At 36.7% G+C, this 22,492-nt stretch overlaps 2 protein-coding genes and 1 pseudogene across 2 annotated transcripts in view; all 3 read left to right on the top strand.

The window, feature by feature from the left end:
- On the top strand, positions 1 to 3,200 carry LOC122059867 (annotated as a pseudogene).
- A 5,312-nt stretch (positions 3,201 to 8,512) lies between these two features.
- On the top strand, positions 8,513 to 12,149 carry LOC122059709 ((-)-germacrene D synthase-like). The gene is made up of 7 exons (XM_042622708.1): positions 8,513 to 8,695; positions 8,891 to 9,164; positions 9,264 to 9,636; positions 9,775 to 9,993; positions 10,355 to 10,493; positions 11,103 to 11,351; positions 11,610 to 12,149. Exons 1-7 carry the CDS (start codon positions 8,555 to 8,557, stop codon positions 11,901 to 11,903), a joined length of 1,689 nt encoding a protein of 562 aa, XP_042478642.1. The 5' UTR covers positions 8,513 to 8,554; the 3' UTR covers positions 11,904 to 12,149.
- Positions 12,150 to 20,249: 8,100 nt separating this feature from the next.
- LOC122059711 ((-)-germacrene D synthase-like) overlaps positions 20,250 to 22,492 on the top strand; it is a 25,256-nt gene continuing 23,013 nt past the window's right edge. The window contains exon 1 of the mRNA XM_042622712.1: positions 20,250 to 20,265. Coding sequence (XP_042478646.1) covers positions 20,263 to 20,265 — 3 coding nt within the window. The 5' untranslated portion in view covers positions 20,250 to 20,262. The remainder of the gene's footprint in view (positions 20,266 to 22,492) is intronic.

The raw sequence follows: 22,492 nt of genomic DNA, 5'->3' as shown, positions 1-22,492 counted from the left end.
GAGAGAGAGAATGCTTTATGTTCTGAATTCCATGAGATCCAAAGCTTCTGTTTGTCTAACTCAAAATCATCAGAGGTGTGTGTCCTCATTTGTACAAGCTCACTTGAAGAAACCTCTTTCTCAAGACCCATTCTTAAAATCAGAGGGAAACAGCCCCATAACCCGCCTCTGTAGAGACAAGAAATTGAAAGAAGCCATAGACATTTTATGCGAACAGAAACAATTGAAGCAAGGAAGTCCAATCCTAGAGGTTTTAGATCACTCTTTGACCTGCCCATCTGCTTCAGTATATTCTTCACTTCTACAACTATGCCTTCAACAACGAGCGCTGGAGGAGGGTAGGAGGGTTCATAACCACATTAAGAGTTCCGGTTTTGTACCTGGGGTGTTTATCTATAATCTCCTTCTTGACATGTACTCGAAGTGTGTGACAGCATGGTCGATGCCCAGATGCCGTTTGATGAAATGACTGAGAGGGACTTGTGAACACCATGAATGCGGGCTATGCAAAGATGGGTCAACTTAATAAAGCTCGCCAACTGTTTGAAGAAATGCCTGATAGGGATAATTACTCTTGGGGACAATGATCTTTGGGTATGTTCGCCATGACACGTCCAGGGAAGCCTTGGAGTTGTATAGAGAAATGCTAAGAGACAAAAAAGTGAAATGTAGTAAGTTCACGTTATCTAGTGCTCTTGCGGCATCTGCTGCTGTTCCGTGCCTTAGGAGTGGGAAGGAGATTCATGGTCATTTACTTCGAACTTGGTTGGATTCAGATGATGTAGTTTGGAGCGCATTGTCAGATATGCATGGAAAATGTGGAAGTGTTGATGAAGCCCGGCACATATTTGACAAGATGTTGGACCAAGATGTTGTTTCATGGACTACAATGATAGGAAGATACCTTGAAAGTGGGAGGATGAAAGAGGGGTTTGAATTATTCTCTGATCTTCTGAGATCAGGGGTCAGACCTAATGAATTTACATTTGCTGGGATCTTGCCTGCTTGCTCAACTCAAGCTGCAGAGGATGTTGGGAAATGGGTCCACGGGCATATGACTCGTATTGGGTTTGATCCGGTCTCATTTGCGGCCAGTGCGCTTGTCCATGTGTATTCAAAGTGTGGAAACATTGAGAGTGCACAAAAAGTTTTCAAAACAATGCCTCAACCAGATCTGGTCTCCTGGACCTCCATGATTGTTGGTTATGCACACAATGGTCAACCTGAGGAGGTAGTTCAGTACTTTAAATTGCTACTCAAATCAGGTACTAAGCCTGATCATGTTGCATTTGTTGGGGTCCTTTCTGCATGTACCCATGCTGGACTAGTTGATAAAGGCTTCGAGTATTTCCCTTCAATCAAAGAGAAACATGGGTTGACATACACTACTGATCATTATGCCAACGAAGCCTGATAAGTTCTTATGGGCATCATTACTTGGTGGTTGTAGAATTCTTGCAAACCTTAGACTGGCAAAACGGGTCGCAGAACCATTGTTTGAAATAGAGCCTGAGAATGAAGCGACCTATGTCACATTGGCCAACATCTGTGCTACCAGTGGCATGTGGGATGAAGTGGAGAAGATCAGAAAGACCATGAATGATTGAAGGGTGGTTAAAATACCAGGTCCAAGTAGGATTGAGATCAAAGGAAAGGTCCATGTATTCTTGGTGGGAGATGAAACACACACCCAAACTGAGGAAATCCATGAATTTCTGGAGGACCTGTCGATTAGAATGAAGGAAGAAGGGTATATTCCGGACACAAATTTTGTACTGTATGATGTGGAGGAAGAGCTTAAGGTAAAATCGGTCAGACCTAACCAAAAATAAGATATATATATATATATATATATAGGTAAAATCGGTCAGACCTAACCAAAAATAGTCCAAACCAAATCAAATGAAGCCTTAATAGGGCGGTTTCAGTTTGGGATATTGCAACCCCAAAGCCAAATCGAATTGCACACCGGAACTGATTCAAAAACCAGAGCAATATGAAACCAAACGGGTAAGAAACTGAAAACAGCCAAAAATTGATTAAAAAAATTGCATGGTTTTGTATAAATTTGTATAACAAACCGAACTTGAATCGAACCAAAATCCAAAACCATCCCATTACAGATTGATACAGGAAGCTAAAGCCAAACCAAAACCAAACCGCACCAAAACCAAAATTTTCTTATTAGTTTAGTTTCAATTTCACCATTCCCACACTAAAACTGATTCAACTTGGACCAATACCGGACCAACCAATTGATTGACACTCCTACTTTAAAGGTTCCAAATACACCCTTATTTACAGAATTCTCGAAATAACCCCTTCTCCCATCCTATAAATATTATATCATACAAATACTTTGTATCCCACAGTTGCTTTAGAAGCATATACAAGCTGCCACCATTTTGGTTCTATCTCATATTTTGTGCCACCAGGAAGATGTCTTCCCTCCTATGATCTTTTGCTCCTGTTGCTCACCAGCATTTGGTTTAGAATGCAGAGACAGATATCATTCGTCGGTCGACGAATTTTGATCCTAGCATTTGGGTGATCAATTCCTCAAATATGCTCCTGATGATATGGTAAGTTGCTGCTCTGTGAGTGGGAAAAAAAATTTACTACTACATGGGTTGCAGGAACTTTCCTATTACCTAGGCTCATAGCCAAAGTAATGGAATAGTTTACTTCCCCTTCAGGTTCACAAATACCCATTTTTGTGTGTGTGTGTGTGTGTGAGAGAGAGAGAGAGAGAGAGAGAGAGGGGACCAAAAGTATGTAGTCTATGTATTATAATTCAAAAATTTGTTTCTTGTACAAGTAAAAAACGAAGAACTCTTATTGTTGGTATGCCTATGGTCATCTATCTCACTATCACATGTCCACCTTTGGGAGGTGATACTGTAGATGCTTTCAATAGGTTCAAGGACAGCAAAGACAGTTTCAAGGAGGACTTAATTAAAGATCTGACTGGCATGCTATGTTTGTATGAAGCTACATTTCTTAGGGTACATGGAGAAGACATTCTGGATGAAGCCTTGGCTTTCACAACCACTCAACTTAAATCTATCGTTACTGATTTAATGCCTCCTCTTGCAACACAAGTGATTCATGCATTGAAACAGCCCCTCCACAAAAGGCATGCTTCTTCAGAGTCTAATTCCTTGTCTCAACTTCTTGATAAACAGAGATGTAATGCCTAGCTTCTAATCTCGGCATGCCCTTGTGGAGGGGTTGTTTCAATGCATGCGTCACTTGTGTTGCAAAAGGAGGCTTTATAGAAGTTGAGACAAGGAATGAGACTCTGCGGAAGCTTGCTAAGTTGGAATTCAATTTACTGGTGGGAGCTAAGCCAACTGATGAGCACATTTATATGTGAAATCTAGGGTAATAAAACATGCATTTTATATATTTAGAATGGAGCTACCTTGGGTTTTACTCTCTTTTTACAGGTTTTATATTTTAAAGACTTTAAGTATTATCAGACATCATATCTCTCCAACAACAACTACCTAGTGTAGTTGGTGAGTTATGGTGTGCAAAATTCCCTTGTCTCAACCTCTCTTTAGCACTTTTGGTCTCAAAATATCTCACTACTAATTGTGGGTTTCTTCCTTTTAGGAAAGAGAAATTTGTTATCCTAGCTCCCCATTCCCTATAAATACAACTCATGTAAGAGGAGGGGAGACACTTCATTCTTCTTCTAGGTTTTTTTTTTTTAGTTGCTCTATCTCTTTCTCTAGCTCTAATTTTAGGTTTATGCTTTAAACACTTTTGTAAGTTCTTTTTATTCAATTAATGCAAGCACTTTTGATTTTGATTGAGTTTTTTTTTTTTATTTTTATTGTTTAAGCAATTGAAGATGTAATTTTCAAGTTCTAGTTCTAGGCTTAGTTCTAGGTGACAAGAACAAGCTATGAAACATGTCTTTCAAGTTCCATTTTTTTTAGATTTGTTTTCTCTAGTACTAGAAATTTCAGATTTGGTTTATTCCAGATCTGGTTTTTAGTATTAGTAGTATCTTAAATCGATCAAGTTTTCAGTTCAAGGGTTGAAGTTCAAGTAAGTAGGCTCCCTCAATAGTCTTTTCTCCCCCCTCTCATTCCCTCTTCTAACTACCCTTTCTTTCTTAATTTAGGATTTTAATTTCAGTCGTTACATTATTGCTATCCCTTTCCCCCAAGGTTTATGGTTAGTGTATGTGTTGGCTTTGCCCTTCTTAGACATAGAACCATCAATTTGTTGCTTTTATTTTAATTGTCTCCCTTTCCCTAAAGCCAAGTAGAGTAACCCTTGTAAGAGTAACTCTCTGGTCAAGTAGGGAAACTCATATTATGATGCATCTCTTGGGCTAAGTAGAGAAACGTACTTGTGAGTCTCTCTCTAGTTTTATCCTCTTTCTTTTACTTTAATTTTTATTACAGCATTTTTTTTCCTTTATTGTTTTTTTTTAATTGCGTGGGTTGTTTATTTTCTGTTATTTATTTATTTAATTTTAATTGCGTGACTTGCGTCTTTAAATTCTTAGATGATGAATGGTTATGATGTTATTTTAGATACATATATTTAGGACGGTATTTAGAATTAGATCACAACCATTAATAGGTTCACTTTCGCATTATTAAAAGAAAAATAAAAAATAAAGTGGCTGCTCTCCCTGAGTTCGACCCGTAGCTACACTGATCCGTACGCTTGCGGTTACATTTAAATTCTCAAACTCCAACTCTCAAGGTGTGTTTATTTTTGGTCATTGTATCTCTTTTTTTTTTTTTTTTTTTTTTTTTTTTTAATGCAAATACCTTACAATGCATATTATTGATTTTTACATAGACATTGTCTTTCCTTAATAGTTCGAATTTTTTAGTGAAACGGTAATGAGTATGATATCACAGGGATGTTATTTATCTATGCCACTCATGTTCATACATATACTTCAGGGATGTTATTTATCTATGCCACTCATGTTCATACATATACTTATTACATATGGTGGATAGAATTAGACTTTGCAACTAAGCTCCCTTATGCTAGAGACCAACTCGTGGAATTCTATTTTTGGATAGTGGGGGTATATATTGAGACACATTATCTCTTGTTAGAATGATCTTAACCAAAGTTATAGCCATGACTTCAATCTTAGATGATACCTACGATGTATATGGCACATTGAAGTAACTCAAGCTCTTCACAGATGCAATTGAGAGGTTTAATACTTGTAGATATGTCTTTAGTGCTTGTCTACATCTATGTGTGTGTTTTAACTGAAGTGAGAGTGTTCAATATAAGTTAAGACTTCTTTTTTGCCTTTTGGATTTATTTCATTATAGATCTTATATTTGGGAAAAGATCCTCTCACTTTCCCTTTGCAAATTCTTCCCATGCTTTCTCACAAGTGGTGTCGGCTTAACCTTTTGTTTTTTTGTTGAAAATGTGGTGGCAACTTTGGAAAATCCTCTCCGGCCCATCATCTATATATATAATTACTTTGCTGATTTAAAGTGAACTTTGTGGTTTGAATAGAATGCTTAATTTTTCAGGTGGGACATAAATGCCGTGGAGCAACTTCCCAAATACATGAAAGTGATTTTTTTGAAAGTGATTTTTCCTGAACTCCTACATGTTTACAATGAAATTGAGGAAAATCTAAGAAATGAAGGACAATCTTATCGCGTTAATTATGCAAAAGAAGCAGTGAGTCATCCATACTTTGTTATTCTTTTTCTTTTCTATTAAAGAAGACCCCCCTTTTTAGGGGTAGGGGTGGGGGTGGGGTTATGGTAAGAAAATTCATAATACTTATGTATCCTACCCGTCATTGCCCTAAACTTTTATTGAGATTAGAAAAGTTAGTAAGACCTAACTAGGGCAATGGACCAGATCTCAAAACCCTCGATTCATTGTCTGGTAGACATTACCATATTGTGGTGTGAGGTGGATGTGTCGTTGTTTACATGTCTGATAGACCTAGTGCCAGATGAGAGTCAATAAGAAAAAGGTTACTTGCCGCCCTGAGCAGAGTGAGAGAGCTGCTTAGAAAGGGTTACTTGATCTAGAGTGAGCCGCTATAGATGTTGGATTCGGAAGCGTAGTGATATGTTATGATCTCATATCAATCGTATGGGGGGTTCATCCGACATTACTTTCACAAGAGAGTTGATGCGGATTAATATGATCTTAGGTTCTCTCAGTATGTAAGCTGGTTTATTGTGTTGATTTCTTCTTAGTCTGTACCAATGGAAATCCTCCTCTTGTGTGATTTATACCATGCCCTAATGGATTTTCTTAAATAAAAAATGCAATGGGCTTATAGTAACCTATATATTGATATTCAATGTTAAATGGGTTTTCTTTTTACGGAAAAGTAGTGGGTCGGTTCTTGGGTTTGTTTTTTTAAATTACTCGAAATGGGCATTATTGAATTATAAAGTAATGGATGCTGAGCGCAATATTGTTCAACAAACCATCACTCATGTTTTTATATAACCTTGCCGAAGGTGGATCTCAAGTATTTTGTTTCAGTTTAGGAATGTCCAGATTTTTTGTTTTCATTTTTTTTTTTTATTTAATGGGGAGCGAATTCTACCCCTTGACACAGGCGCATGCCAATGAGAAAATGAGCCCAAACATCTTTAGTCTGGGCCAGCACAGTCTTTTTGCATTTAGTGTGTCTAGGTGATAGTTTTTTTTCATCCTCATTAAAAAAAAATAACAAAAAAATAACAAAAAATAAAAAACAAAACAAAACAAAATGTTTTCCTTAAGAAATCCTCATGAAATGATGGCCACAGTTTTGGTTGAGATGAAAAAACGATATCCTCTTGAAATGATAACAAGTAGTTTTTGACACCCATTTTGTTTTGATGTTTACCGTCCAAACTCGATAAAAGCATCTCTCACCATACATTCAGAGGATCAGAACTTATTAAATGGGCCCACCTATCCTCCTACTTTAATCCACAAAAATATTCAGGAAATGATAGCCACAGTTTCCTTTGATGTGACAAAAAGGTTATACTTGAAAGGAAAAAAATAATAATAATAATAACATCCTCATGTGTTGATAACTGGGAGTTTTTGGCTGTGCCAACTTTGCATTTTGTGATATGACTTATGAAATAAGCCATGATACATAATATCGTTCTCCTCTTAGGCTCTCTTTTTTATTATTTATATTTTTGTTTATTAATTATTTTTTAGAAATTATTTATGATAATAAATTATGGATCACAAATAATATTTGTTTGGTTATTATTTATAAATAGATTATATAATAGGAAAATAGGTTTTAGTTTTCACCTTCAACTTTGAGTTTCGAACGAGAGAAATGATAGGATTTGAGGTTTTTTTTTTTTTTTTTTTATATTGAAAACATATAAAACATATTGAAATTACCTATTTACCATTGATTTTGAGTAGTTTAGCATACGTGCTCATGTATGGTAGTAAAAATCAATATAAATGATTTGTTGCCACAATTCACAAATATCTTGAGAGTAATTTGTGATTTGTGATTTATTCAAATTTATTATAAATAGAAATAAGTACTATAAAGTATACTAAACACTTATAAAAATGGAAATAAGTTAAATAAATACAAATAGAAATCAAACCAAAGAGAGTCTTAATAATTTGCGATTCTAATTATTCCACCTTTTTTTTTTCCATTTGCAACGTAAATAGCTTGATTATTGTGGATCGTAGGAATATCATGCTTCTTAACTCTTTCCTCCCCTTGCTTGTGCTTAATGAAATTTTAAAAATTCCTATGATTTCACAAGTTGATTTTTGGTGGTGCTATCTTTTTAGAATAGAAATCCTAATGAACAAAACAAAACAAAACATTTTCCTCGAGAAAAATCCTCATGAAATGATAGCCACAGTTTTGGTTGAGGTGAAAAAACAACATCCTCATGAGATGATAACAAATAGTTTTTGTCGGTGCCAATTTTGCAAGGATCCTTTTTTTTTTTTTTTTGTTGGAATCCAGACTCGTTAGTAAATAATGAAATGCAAGTATCTCCGACCATACATTCAGAGGATTAGAAATTATTAGGTGGGCCCACTTGTCCTCCTACCTTAATATATGTGGTATATTAATATTGTAATATCCATACGTGAAAAAGAGATGGCGTGACTAGCTGGCAGAAAGAACAACGCTTGTTTTAACCGTTGTCATGTTAATCAACTAACATCAATTTATGGCAAAGCCCATAAGATGATACATCATTGGTCCAGAAAAACATTTTATTTAATCAATGTATTCAATTTGATTTTGGTCTGAATAGTCATTTTGGTGTGAAAATGACATCACAGATTGCATTTTGATTATTTCTAGACTACTGTAACTTTTTACAAAGAAAAAGAATTATTACCGTAGTACCTTTCCCCCCTTAAAACTGGTTTCAATAATAGCCCTTTCCAATGCCTGAAACTGCACGTGGCAACAGAGGAAGCCCTCCCTCATCTTATAAATATTGGATGACACAAGTACTTTGTATCCCACAATTGCTCTGGTTCCAGCAAATGCAGGTATCATAGCTTAGCTGCCTTTTGGAAGATGTCTCCCCTTCTTTCTTGTGCTCCTGTTGCCCACCAGTATTTGGTTCAGAATTCAAAGACAAATATCATTCGTCGGTCGGCGAATTACCATCCTAGCATATGGGGTGATCAATTCCTCAAATATGCTCCACCTGCTATGGTAAGTTGCAACTGAGAAAGAGAGAGTGAGAGAGAGGATGAGAGGGGGGACCAAAAGAATAGGGTCTATGTATTATAATTCAAAATTTTGTTTCTTTGTACTTTGTGTAAAAACCAAAAGAATGGGGTCTATGTATTATAATTCAAAATTTTGTTTCTGTGTACTTTGTGTAAAAACAAAATACATTTATTGCAGGTATATGAAGCTTGTCCTGAGCATGTTGAAGAGCTGAAAGAAGAAGTAAGGAGGATGCTAATGACTAATGCCAAAGATCCATCAAAGAAAGTGAACTTGATTGATTCGTTACAACGGCTTGGTGTGGCGTACCACTTTGAAGAAGAGATAGAGGAGTTGCTAAAGAAGATGCAGGATGCCCTCCCTGTTGATGGTTTAGATGTTTGCACCCACCTTTACACCATTGCTTTATGGTTTCGATTACTGAGACAACAAGGGTATAATGTCTCCTACAGTAAGTCCTGAATTTCTCATCCTTGCTTTACCTTGCCGGTATGTATGGCCATCGATCTCACTATCACGTGTCCTCCACCTTGGGGAGGTGATATTGCAGATGCTTTCAATAGGTTCAAGGACAGCAAAGGCAATTTCAGGGAGGACTTAATTAAAGATGTTCCTGGCATGCTATGTTTGCATGAAGCTACATTTCTTAGGGTACATGGAGAAGACATTCTAGATGAAGCCTTGGCTTTCACAACCACTCAACTTAAATCTATAGTTACTGATTTAGAGAATCCTCTTGCAACACAAGTGATTCATGCATTGAAACAATCCCTCCACAAGGGCATGCCAAGATTAGAAGCTAAGCATTACATCTCTGTTTATCAAGAAGTTGAGACAAGGAATGAAACTCTGCTGAAGGTTGCTAAGTTGGATTTCAATTCACTACAGTCAATTCATCGGCAAGAGCTAAGCCAACTCTCAAGGTGGGTTTATTTTTTCTCATTGTAACTTTTTTTTTTTTTTTTTTCCCCTAACAGTTCGAGCTTTTAGGTGAAACGGCAACGAATAATAGGGATGCTATTTATATACACTACTCATGTTCATATACATATTTATTGCAGATGGTGGAAAGAATTAGACGTTGCAACTAAGTTTCCTTATGCTAGAGACCGACTAGTGGAATGCTATTTTTGGATAGTGGGGGTGTATTTTGAGACACATTACTCTCTTGCTAGAATGATCATGACCAAAGTTATAGCCATGACTTCAATCATTGATGATACCTACGATGTATATGGCACACTTGAAGAACTTAAGCTCTTCACAGATGCAATTGAAAGGTCAGATACTTGTACATATATATGTCGTTAGTACTTGTCTATATGTGTGCATTTTAACTCAAGTGATATAAGCTAAGCCCTCTTTTTTGCCTTTTGGATTTATTCCCTTATAGATCTTATATTGGGAAAAGTTCTGCACACTATCCTTGTGCGTACGCTTTCCCGTGCTTTCTCACAAATGGTTTGGGCTTCACATATATATATATATATATATATAGGTGGGGTCCAGGTGTATTGAAAATCTTTTTCAAACCACTAAATGATGGCAGCATGGAAAACCCTCTCCCATCATTTATATATGCAATTACTTTGCTAATTTAAAATGAACTTTATGAATTAAATGGAATGCTCAATTTTTCAGGTGGGACATAAGCGCCATGGAGCAACTTCCCGAATACATGAAAGTGATCTTTTCTGAACTCCTACATGTTTACAATGAAATTGAGGAAAATCTAAAAAAGGAAGGACAATCTTATCGAGTTAATTATGCAAGAGAAGTAGTGCGTCGTCCATACTTTGTTATTCTTTTTCTATCTATCTATCTATCTATCTATCTCTCTCTCTCTCTCTCTCTCTCTATATATATATATATATATATTTTTTTGGAGGGGGGTTGTGGAAAGAAAATCCATAATGCTTATGGATCTTACCCGTCAACCCATAAATTTTATTGAGATTACAGGAGAAGTTAGTAAGACCTAATTGGAGCAATGGAATATACCCCAAAACCCTCTATTCATTAATAAAGTTATGGGAAAAGGTTCTTTAAGCTGCTAGTGAAGGGTATGCTAGCTAGCACCCTTTGCTTATGTCTATCTCCTCTTCACATGAAATGACTTCGCTGTTATCCTCTGATACTTAGTGTCAATTTGCAACTCATTGATGTACTCCCATATGTTTTTTTCTCAGAGAATCTTCTCTTGAAAGTTATATAGAACCCAACAGTTTTGGTAGAAAGGAAATCTTTAGATAAGTTTAAGAATTGGAAAACCAAGATTTTACGTCGAAGGATGGATATATGATAATTTGATTAACCTGTTGATTTCTTAGATTCTTGTAACTTTAGAATGTTAAGAACCTAGCATCTTTCTTGTTTGGTTTTATTCTAGATGAAGAGATTGGTCAGAGCTTACTTCATAGAAGCCAAATGGTTTAATGAAGGATGCATTCCAACATTTGAGGAGTATATGGGAATTGCAATAACCACATGTGGTTATAGTATGCTTACAGTCACATCCTTCCTTGGCATGAGAGATATTGGGACAAAGGAGGCATTAGACTGGGCAATTGATGATCCTGATCTTGTTAGGGCTTCATCAATAATATGCCGGCTTATGGATGATATAGTATCCCACAAGGTAAATAAAATCTTGGGTATTTGAGCTATCAAATAATTTATAACCTCACTTTCTTTTTTTTTCCCTTATAGTACTCGAAAAATATGCATGACAATGACATAATGATGTCACTTTCAAATTATTTTTTAAAACAATTTTATAGCTCTATCTTAAAGGAGGCAATTAAAAGAATGCATCAAATTCTAAATACACCTATAGAGGTGTCACGTTCTAGTATACAAATTAAATACTAACATTGAATTCTAATATTATTTTAAGATGGAGCAAGAGAGAGGACATGTTTGTTCAGGTGTTGAGTGCTACATGAAACAACACGGTGTGACCGAGGAAGAGGTATATGATGAGTTTAACAGAAGAGTAGAGAACGCATGGAAAGATATAAATCAAGGATGCATCAAACCAACTACCATCCCAATGCCATTTTTGATGCGGTTGGTCAATCTTGCGTGTATGATGGATGTCATATATAAGCATAAAGATGGATACGTTGAAGCTTCAAAAATACTGAAAGAGTACATCACCTTGTTGTTCGTTGATCCACTAAGCTTATAAGTAAACGGGAAATGCTGAGCCCCATTATGCATTTAGATCAATTGTAGTGTTTGAGGTTAAGGGATCATAGAGGGAAGGGTTTTGGTTGATTGAAACCTATCAATTGTATTTATGATGCTTATGGTTCTATGGAGTTCTGTTGTATCCAATTAGTACCTTAAGGCTCATTTCTCCCCTTGGTGCCATGATTATGGATTCCCCTTTTCTTTTTACAATGGTTCAAATTATGTTTTCGGTTCATGGGTCTGTAGGGCTTTCTGTTATGTTTCTTCCTTTCTTGTTCATTCGTTTCTATTTGAATGTTTTGTCTTATTCTAATTTAATTTAAGCAATTTTTTCTTGAGGGGCGTTCTTCTTTTAGTTCTCTTTACGAACAAGATTAGGACACCATGGGAAAGTAAATGAAAAAAAAAAAGATAAAGGTAGTTTTTGGAAACAATGGATGCAGTATTCTTCTTTGAAAACACAAATGATTTTTTTTTTCTTCTAATGAGATGCTTAAATTTTAGAAACGGAATACATTGTCAGATACCTAGTTATGTTTGATATGCATTCTTGAAATAGATTTTGGGTCTTAAATGTATTTTAAAACGAGAAAATAAGAAGTATAGAGTTTCAAAATACATTCTAAATCAAGAATCAATTACGAGAATACATAACAAACACAACCCTAGTATCCCATGTGAAACTTTCTTGAACTCAAGATACTAGCATATAGAGAACTCAAATGGAATGGGGTAGGTAGCAAGGCTGAATGACCAGCGTTTGGAGGCACCCAAGGGGATCCAAGGAGACCCTGCCTGGCAGTGTTCTTGTTCTCTGATATCAACCAAGGAAAACGAACTCTAGTCAATTTCCCATGAGCCTCCAACGACCCGCCAACAACCATCCAAAAGCTGGAAGGACTGGGACATACATATCAACACCTGTCGACACCTATGGATGCTTGTCCAAGCCCTCCCAACCCTTGGATGAGATAGTGGAGGATCGGTGATATTGGACAGGAACTTTTTCCATTCTCATGTGTTTTTTTTCTCTCTCTTTCTCAAAATCCAAAAGAAGGAAAAAAATCTCTCTTCTCTTTTCATGTGAAAAGACATTTTTAGCCTTTATTTAGGGAGTTGAGTGAAAAACACGCAGAGCGCTAGCGCACAGAAGAGAATGTACCACTTCCCTACGCCAGCTCTCTGGAGGAAGAGAACCACTTCCTTCCCCTTTGAAGAAAATGAAAGAGAGAGAGAGAGAGAGAGAGAGAGAGAGAGAGAGAGAGAGAGAGAGAGAGAGCTTCTGTTTGTCTAACTCAAAATCATCAGAGGTGTGTGCCCTCATTAATACAAGCTCACTTGAAGAAACCTCTTTCTCAAAACCCATTCTTAAAATCAGATGGAAACATCCTCATAACCCGCCACTGTAGAGACAAGAAATTGAAAGAAGCCATAGACATTTTTTGCGAACATAAAAAATTGGGTAATTTACAGTGCTACCCCCTAAGAATGCCACAATTATAAGATCACCCCCTCTATTTCACCAAATTATGCTCAGACCCCTTACCGTCAGTCACTGTTAAGGAATATACCTTATATGCTGATGTCAGCAATTATATTTTATTTTATATACCAAAATACACTTATTAAATATGAAGTACCTAAAATACCCTTGTATTAAGTTAACCTATTCCAAGACCTAATTTACCCTTATCCCAAATCGTGGGATTTAGACCACCGGTGATCTTTGCAGCAGTGGCGGCATCGGCGATGGATGAAGACCGGTAGGACCTCACGACAACCACAGCGTTTCTTCTCTGTAGGCGGCAACTGCTATTGTTAGCTCCAGCCTCTCCTTCATATCCATAAATACCAGAAGTCTAGAATCCTCTCCATTTCTCTCTCATTTTCTGGGATTCCATCGCTGCTCTTCTATGGCTCGATCCCTCTCCCAAACCTTAATTCGACTCTCCTCTTCTCCTCAATTTCTCTCAACTAAAAGCCCATCTTTTGCACTATCTTCACGCTTTCTAAAAGATAGGAATAGATCGAATCGTTCTGAGAAAGCACAACTGATCGAGGTCAATCTCGATTCTGAGAACGAAGTTGAGGTTTTGGGAATGCGGAGACTTGAAGATGCAATCCATGGAATCATCATTAGAAGATCGACACCAGACTGGCTCCCATTTCTACCTGGATCTTCTTACTGGATTCCTCCTTAGAGACAGCCTCATGGAATCTTTGAGTTGGTTAGTAAGTTAGCGAATCCTTTGACGAAGGAGGAATCACTTTCTCTTTCAACTGTTCGTGGTTGGCCTTCATCAGCCCTTCCTCGTTCTCTCCACTGATTTTCTTCCCCGAAGACCTCTCCTCATCATAGTAATCATCAACTGCATACTCCGCTCTTGCAGCAATTGAAGCTCTAAAATTCGACGGAACAGTTGAGAAATGAAAATCTCTAATGCCCAAACTTTGCCGGAAACTCAGAATGCCAAGATGAACAAATTTCACCACTAAACACAGAGTCTTAGTTTAAGAAGCTATTGCAGATGGATCAAAACGAAATGACCGCAAATAGATCAAAGCAATTCGAGTCTGCTTCGATGCCAAGGAAGCAATCAAAGCTGACTTCCTGAACATGTGATTCATTTTGTTCAATGTTTCTGTAGCCTTTTAAACTCAGAAAAGTAACAGTAGACACCCCAAGAACCAAAGAAACATGAGATTAATTGGAGCTTTCCAGGTAGATAAAACCCTACAAACCCCATGTTCAGTGTTGATTGTAGGTTTGTTTTTTCCAATTGATTTGCTGGGAGATTACTCTTTTATTTTTAATTTTTTTTTCTTTCAAGCTGTTTTGGATTATTTCTAGATTGTTTTTTTGCAAATTCTCATACGGTTCTAACATAGTATGGATTTTTTTTTTCGCTGGTGACCTAAGATGGCAGCGATGGAAAGCGCATTTCTCACTGGTGATGAAAGGAGAAGTATTTGCCGGCGATAGAACTAGTAGTTTTCAGCTTGGCTGGAACTCATCTAAACCCCTGGATGCACTATGGAGAGAAGGAGAGAAAGAGATAAGGAGAATGAAATGGTAAAAAGGTAAAAGGGGTATTTTTGGGATAATAAAAATGGGTAAGTTATTAGTGTTTTACTCATAAGGGAAAAAGAGTCACTTCATATTATTCCTTAACATTAACTGACAGTAGAGGATCTGAGTATAATTTGGTGAAACAGAGGAGGTGGTCTTATAATTGTGACATTCTCCAGGGGTGGCACTATAAGTTACCATAAAAAATTTACGCACTTTGAGCCCAAATCTGGCTAGGGTTAGGCCTCAGGTTGAGCCCGGCCCAACCCTAGGCTAGTTCTACCGTAAATTCTACTTGTGATAATTGTTTGTGTGCTTAAACATGTGTTGAATATGCTTGACATGAGCCAAAGGGATTTGCGTATCTTTTTTCATATAATAGTCGGGTGAGTTGACTTGAGATAAGAATAATTTTTTAAAGTATTAGGGTCACCAAGGTTAGCTCCAGTCAAAGTCATTTCCGGGCCCTGTTAGCTCCAGTCAAAGTCATTTCCGGGCCCTGAATGGCATAACAATGCCAACCCACTCCGGCCTGGCCCAATTAAGGCAATCAGGGTTGGCCTAGGCTAAACTAGAGGGATCCAAGGTTGGGTTGGGGTTTTGAAAAGCCCAGCCCTACCCAACCTCTATTGCAGCCCAACCCCTTTTGTAGGAGGAGAAATAGACACTGGGAGATGCTAGTTTATTACACGACGAAACTATACAAGAACTCAATGAGGATGAGGTTTGCTACAAGGATATGTAGCCCGCGTTGGGAGCACATACACTAGTATCCAATTGGATGTTGCAGTAGGGGTGCACATTTGGCCTTGATGGCCCGATCTTGCTATGGGTCACGCTAAGCCCAAACATAGGTGAAACGAACTCTGTTTGAGAACATACACATGTGCGCCAAGGATATGTGGCCCGCGTTGGGAGCACATACACTAGTATCCAAGTGGATGTTGCAGTAGGGGTGCACATTTGGCCTTGATGGCCCGATCTTGCTGTGGGTCGCGCTAAGCCCAAACATAGGTGAAACTAACTCTGTTTGAGAACATACAAATGTACGCCCCAGCCAATATAGCACGTGCATTGAGATCGACCAGGATCAATTAGGAGGGTGCGGTGGTCATTTTACACACCCAAATGCAAAGGCACACTCCCTAACAGAGAACGCTTGATTGGATCGGTATTAATTGACAATCTTTGACATCAATCCATACCGATCCACTGGTGAGTAATAAGGGGGAAATAGCTGGATTTTTTTAATCAATTTTTTTTTTTTTTTTTAATCAAGGGTAAGACCAATCCCAACCAATATGGTTGAGACCGATCCCAATCCAATCCTTATCGATATCAATTGAGACTAATCCAAATTTTAAAACCTTGACCAGCACCGAGGACGACCGAAGGGTCCATAATCCACGAGGAGGAAGAAAGGAGGATGTAGATCCTCCTCCTGTGTGATTTATACCACGCTTGGCCTAATGGATTTTCTTAAATGAAAATGTAAAATGTAATGGGCCTACAGTAAATTTAGTATTAATGTAGTTATACATAGATATTCAGTGTTAAATGGGTTTCTTCTAAGACAAAGAAAAGGGTTTTATTGAAAACAATTGTAATGGGTTGATTCTTGGGTTTGTTTTATTAAATTACTTGACATGGGCACTAAATTCTGCCAAAGAAAAAAAAATGAGCATCATTGAAATATAAAGTAATGGGCAGTCTTCTACCCAAAAAAACATATGGCATTTATTAAAGATTCATGTCTCATTCAGTTATTTTCTTGTTTTGGAGAGCAATATTGTACCATACTTTCACCCATGGTTTTGGCATTAGATTGGTCGTATCAATAGTATTGTATTACCATTGTCTAAGATCGATATTGTACCAAACCCTTAAAAAAAAAATAGTCTGCCTTTTGTGAAAAGTAAAAGATAATTGACCGAGATCAGTATCCGTGATAGAGATAACTAAGTCCTTGCTTCCACATACCATCACTCATGTTTGTTTTCTCGAGGTCTTAACTTATTGCAATGCTGAAGGTCAAACCTTGAGAGAAATCTTTCTCGTTCTTGTTTTCTGTTAATCATCTTATTAAAGGTGCAATTCAAGCATTTTATTTCGCATTGCCATAGAGAGGTGAACGTGGTAGCAAACCAGGCCGCAAAGAAACGTGCTTCTTAGCAGGCATCCTTCAATTGGGATACATGCATGTCCAAATTTTATTCATCATGACCTTATTTGGCATCATGAAGACAGACCATGTTTCTGTTTTGAAGAAATGATGTATATTGTAACCTTTTTATTTGGGATTCCTTCGCTTTATACTTTGTATTTTCTTGATATCTTTGTTGATGATGATGCCAGGCAACACCAAACGGCCGAAGGTTGAACCTTGAGACATTTTTTGATGTTTCATTTTTTGCTATTGATCACACTTTTGAAGGTGAAGCTCAAGTAGTTTTTTTTTTTTTTTTTTTTAGTCTAGAAATGGTTGAATTTTTCTATGTTCATTTTTTTCTTCATTTAATGGGTAAGTGAACACTGCTTTATGACACAAGTACACACTACCAGACACAACCAATGAGAGGGCAGACGAGCATCTTCCACCAAGGGACAATTTACTCTTTTTGCACCCATAATATCTTGACGAGTAACTAATATAAACGTGTGTATATATATATATATATATATATATAGTATTCCATGAGAAAAATCCTATGGAGGTGACAAAGGATATCCTCATGAGATGATAACAAGTGTTATCAGTTTTCATTGGTGCAACTTTTTGAGGATCCAAACTCATTTTCTTTTATTGGTGGACAAGCCAGCTCCAACCATACGTCAAGAGGATCAGAATTTGTTAGGTAGGCCCACTTTTCTTCCTACTTTAGTCCACGTGGTATATTGTGATTTAGCTCCAACAGAGAACAGTTGTCTGTCATTTTAATCAAGCAAATATCCAATTTATGGGGAAGCCCATAAAATGGTACATCATCGGACCAGAAAATCATTATGAATAAGGTTGTCAAATGGTCGGCTTGGTTTGGTTTTAATCTGGGTTAATTTGTTTTAGTGTAGGAATAGCGAAATCGAAATGAAAATGGAAGTTTTTGTTTGATTTGGATTTTGATTCATTTTGCATTGGTCTGTTGATTCATATTTGGCCCAGTTTGGAATTTATTCGGTTTGATTTCAGATCATAATACAACAAACCAAAATTGGCTCAAATAAGACTTTGGTCTGAATTTTGACACCCCCTAATATTTGTTAGAGGCTTTTGTTGGGTTACTCCTGATTAACAAGCTGCGTTTTTCTCGTGCATGCTATTCTGAGACCTTAAGGAAAAGATTTGCACAATCCTTCTTCAGAAACAAAATTCCATGGGAACACCCTCCTCTCCAACCAGATTACTATGATACCCCTTAAAATTAGATGTGTCAAAACCTAAATTGAATCAAAACTGATTGGATCTATCCGAAAATTATTTAGATCATTGAACCAATGCCTTATTGCACTAGTTTCAGCTTGGGATATTACAATTCGAAAGCTAAATCAAATCGCACTAAAAACCGAATGAACCAAAAACCAATCTAAAACTGGTTAAAAATCAGGTTGAAAACGAAACCAAATCAGGAAGAAACCAAAAACAGCCAAAAAAAAAAAAAAAATCAAAGTTTGCATAGTTTTGTATAAGTTTGCATGGCAAACCGAACCTAAATTGGACCAAAAATCGATACAAGAAACCAAATCTCAATCAAAACCAAACCACACGGAAACCGAAATTGAAATTGAAATTTCTTTATTGGTTTGATTTGGATTTCCTGTTTCCATACCAAAACCGATTCTACCTAGACCAAAACTCGACCCAATTTACCAATCGACATCCTACTTAAAATGTCACAAATATCCCCCCATTTACAGAATTCTAAAAATAACTCCTTCCGTATCCCGATACTGCATAAAGGCATCAAGAAAACTCTTCCCCATCCTGTAAAATATTAGATCACACCACATTAGCTTTAGAAGCATATACAAGGTATCATAGATGCCACCATTTTGGTTCTATCTCATATTTTGTTCTTGTTGCTCATCGAGCAACAACATTTGATTTAAAATGCAAAGACAGATATCATATGTCAGTTGAAAATTTTCAATCATATCATCTAGTGTGATTAATTCTTCAAAAGTATATGCTTCTAATGATATGGTAACTTTTTTACTACTTGGGCTCATAGCCTAAGTAACGGAATAGTTCACTTCTCTTTAAGTTCACAAATATCCTTTTATGTGTGTGTGTGTGAGGTAGAGAGGAGCCAAGAGGCATGGCCAATTAAAGGATGCACACAAGTATCTTCAGCACATGTCAGGACATTCATTTTACATCCGTAGTGTCTAAACATGTATCTGCATCAAGAGATATCATCTTTTCACCCTTATTTAATATGAAAGTAAAAAATAAAAAACAAAACTCCCTTAATTAATATAAGAAAATTGAGGATTGTGTAGATAGATGCATGGTTTCAGGTTCGATTCTTCATCTGCGCATCTATGATTTAAGTGGAGACTATGACGGTAGATTACTCTGTTAGTCTCTCTGAGAATTAATCAAAGTGCATATAAACTAATCCGAACACCTTAGTAAAATAATATATATATAAAAAAAAAAAAACGTTTTCTTGAAATAAATCCTCATGAAATTGATAGCCACAGCTTTTGTTGAGATGACAAGACGATGTCCTCATATTATGATAACAAGTTGCTTTAGTCGGTGCGAATTCCCAGGGATCGATTCAAACTCTTTCCGACGATACATGCAAAGGATAAGAAAATATTAGTGGCCCCACCTGTCCTCCTGCGTTAACCCCACATGTGGAAAAGAGATGATGTGGCTAGCTGGCAGGAAAAAAAAAAAAAACAATCGTTTTAACAGTCATGTTTAGAATGCTTCAATATATATAATATAATATAATATAATATAGAAAACACACAATGACAAAAGAAGAAAGATAAAAAATTCCTTTTAATTTTGTGCTTAATTATCTCAGTTAAAAAAAATAGAAAAAAATAAAAAAGTGTTCGAACCAACGGGTTGACGCCCATGGTTTTGCCATTATTGTTTAGTGATTACACTAAACAAATTTACCAAAAAAAAAAATATTGATACTAAACAATAATTAAAAAATTAAAATGGTCTGTTTAATAATTAAAAAAATTAAATTAAATATAAGTAAATATAAGATTAAGGTGTACTAGCATCTGGGGTGATCAATTCCCCAAATATGCTCCTGATGATATGGTCACTCCTCTACTACCTGGGCGCTCATAACCAAGGTGATGGAATAGTTCACTTCCCTTTCAAGTTCACAAATACCCCTTTTGGGGGTGGGGGGATATACTAGTAAAAACAAAGAACACTTATTGGAGGTATATGAAGCTTGTGTTGAGCATGTTGAAGAGTTGAAAGAAGTAAGGAGGATGCTAATGGCTGATCATGCCAATGTTCCTTCAAAGAAATTGAACTCAATTGATTCATTACAACGGCTTGGTGTGGCATACCACTTTGAAGAAGAGACAGGAGTTGCTAGAGAAGATGCAGGATGCCCTCCCTGATGATGGTTTAGATGGCTGCACCCATCTTTACACCATTGCTTTATGGTTTCGATTACTAAGACAAGAAGGGTATAATGTCTCCTGCAGAAAGTCCTTAATTTCTCATCCTTGCTTTATACCTTGTTGGTATGTCTATGGTCATCCATCTCACTATCATGTGTCTTCCACCTTTAATTGGAAGGTGATATTGCAGATGCTTTCAATAGGTTCAAGGACAGCAAAGGCAGTTTCAAAGAGGAATTAAAGATGTGCCTGGCATGGTATGCTTGTATGAAGCTACATTTCTCAGTGGACATGGAGAAGACATTTTAGATGCATGAAGCCTTGGTGTTCACAACCACTCAACTTAAATCTATAGTTACTGGTTTAGAGCATCCTCTTGCACACACAAATTGTTAGATCAAACACCAAGAAACACGAATAATAAAGAGACAATAGATCTGTACGACACAGAGATTTAACAAGGTTCACACACTAGAGTGGTGTGCTACGTCCTCGAGCGAAGAAGAAGATGATTCACTATGCAGAAGAGAGATTCCATACTTTGTTATTATTTTTCTTTTCTGTTAAAGAAGTTCCTTTTTTTTTTGGGGAGGGGGGGTTTGGTAAGAAAATCCATGATACTTATGGATCCTACCTGCCATCCCCCTAAAATTTTATTGAGATCAGCGGAGAAGTTAGTAAGACCTAATTGGGGCAATGGGTCGTATACCCAAAAACCCTCCATTCAATGATAAAATTATGATAGGTTCTCTAAGCTACTAGTGAAGGGTACGTTAGCTAGCACCCTATGCTTATGTCTCTCTCCTCTTTACATTAAATGGTTTCGTTGTTGTCCTCCGATACTTAATGTCATTTTGCTTCAACTTATTGATGCACTTTCATATGTTTTTTTTCCCCCCCTTAGAACCATCTCCCGAAAGTTATATATATAGGGCCCAGCAGTGCTGGTGGATAGAAAATCCTTAGTTAGATCTAAAAATTGGATACAAAGATTTTACACCAAATGATGGATAGATGGTCATTTGATTAATATGTTGATTTCTTATACTCTTGTAACTTTAGAATGTTAAGAACCTAAAATATTTCTTGTTTGGTTTTATTCTAGATGAAGAGATTGGTCAGAGCTTACTTCATAGAAGCCAAATGGGTTAACGAAGGATGCATTCCAACATTTGAGGAGTATATGGGAATTGCATTAACCACCAGTGGTTCTAGTTTGTTGACAATCACATCCTTCAATGACATGAGAGATACTTGGACAAAGGAGGCATTATACTGGGCAATTGATGATCCTGATCTTGTTAGGGCTTCATTAGTAATTTGCCGACTTAGGGATGATATAGTATCCCATAAGGTAAATAAAATCTTGTGTATTCAAGCTGTCAAATAATTTATAACTTCACTTTTCTTTTTTGCTCTTTTAGTACTCGAAAAATATGCATGACAATGGCATAATGATGCCACTTTTAAATTATTTTTTTGAAACCATTTTATATCCCTATCTTAAAGGAGACAATTAAATAGTGCGTCAAGTTCTTAATACACCTATAGAGGTGTCATTCAGACATTCTGGTATAATAATATACTAACATATTGAATTCTAATATTATTTGAAGGAGCAAGAGAGAGGACATGTTTGTTCTAGTGTTGAGTGCTACATGAAACAACACGGTGTGACCAAGGATGTGGCATGTGATGAGTTTAATAGAAAAGTAAAGAACGCATGGAAAGATATGAATCAAGGATGCATCAAACCAAGGATTAAAGTATCGGTATCGGTCGCCATATCGGTTGGTTAAAATTAAGATACGTATCGGAGGGTATCGTATCGTATCGGAGATACACTAAGATACGCTAAAGATACACACATAAATGGATAGGAAACATTTTTTTAAACACTTTTGCATAAA

Source organism: Macadamia integrifolia, chromosome 13 (assembly GCF_013358625.1).
Source record: "Macadamia integrifolia cultivar HAES 741 chromosome 13, SCU_Mint_v3, whole genome shotgun sequence".
Classification (NCBI taxonomy): Eukaryota; Viridiplantae; Streptophyta; class Magnoliopsida; order Proteales; family Proteaceae; genus Macadamia; species Macadamia integrifolia.
The sequence above is the reverse complement of the archived record's forward strand: the minus strand, read 5'-3'. Positions and strand labels throughout refer to the sequence as shown.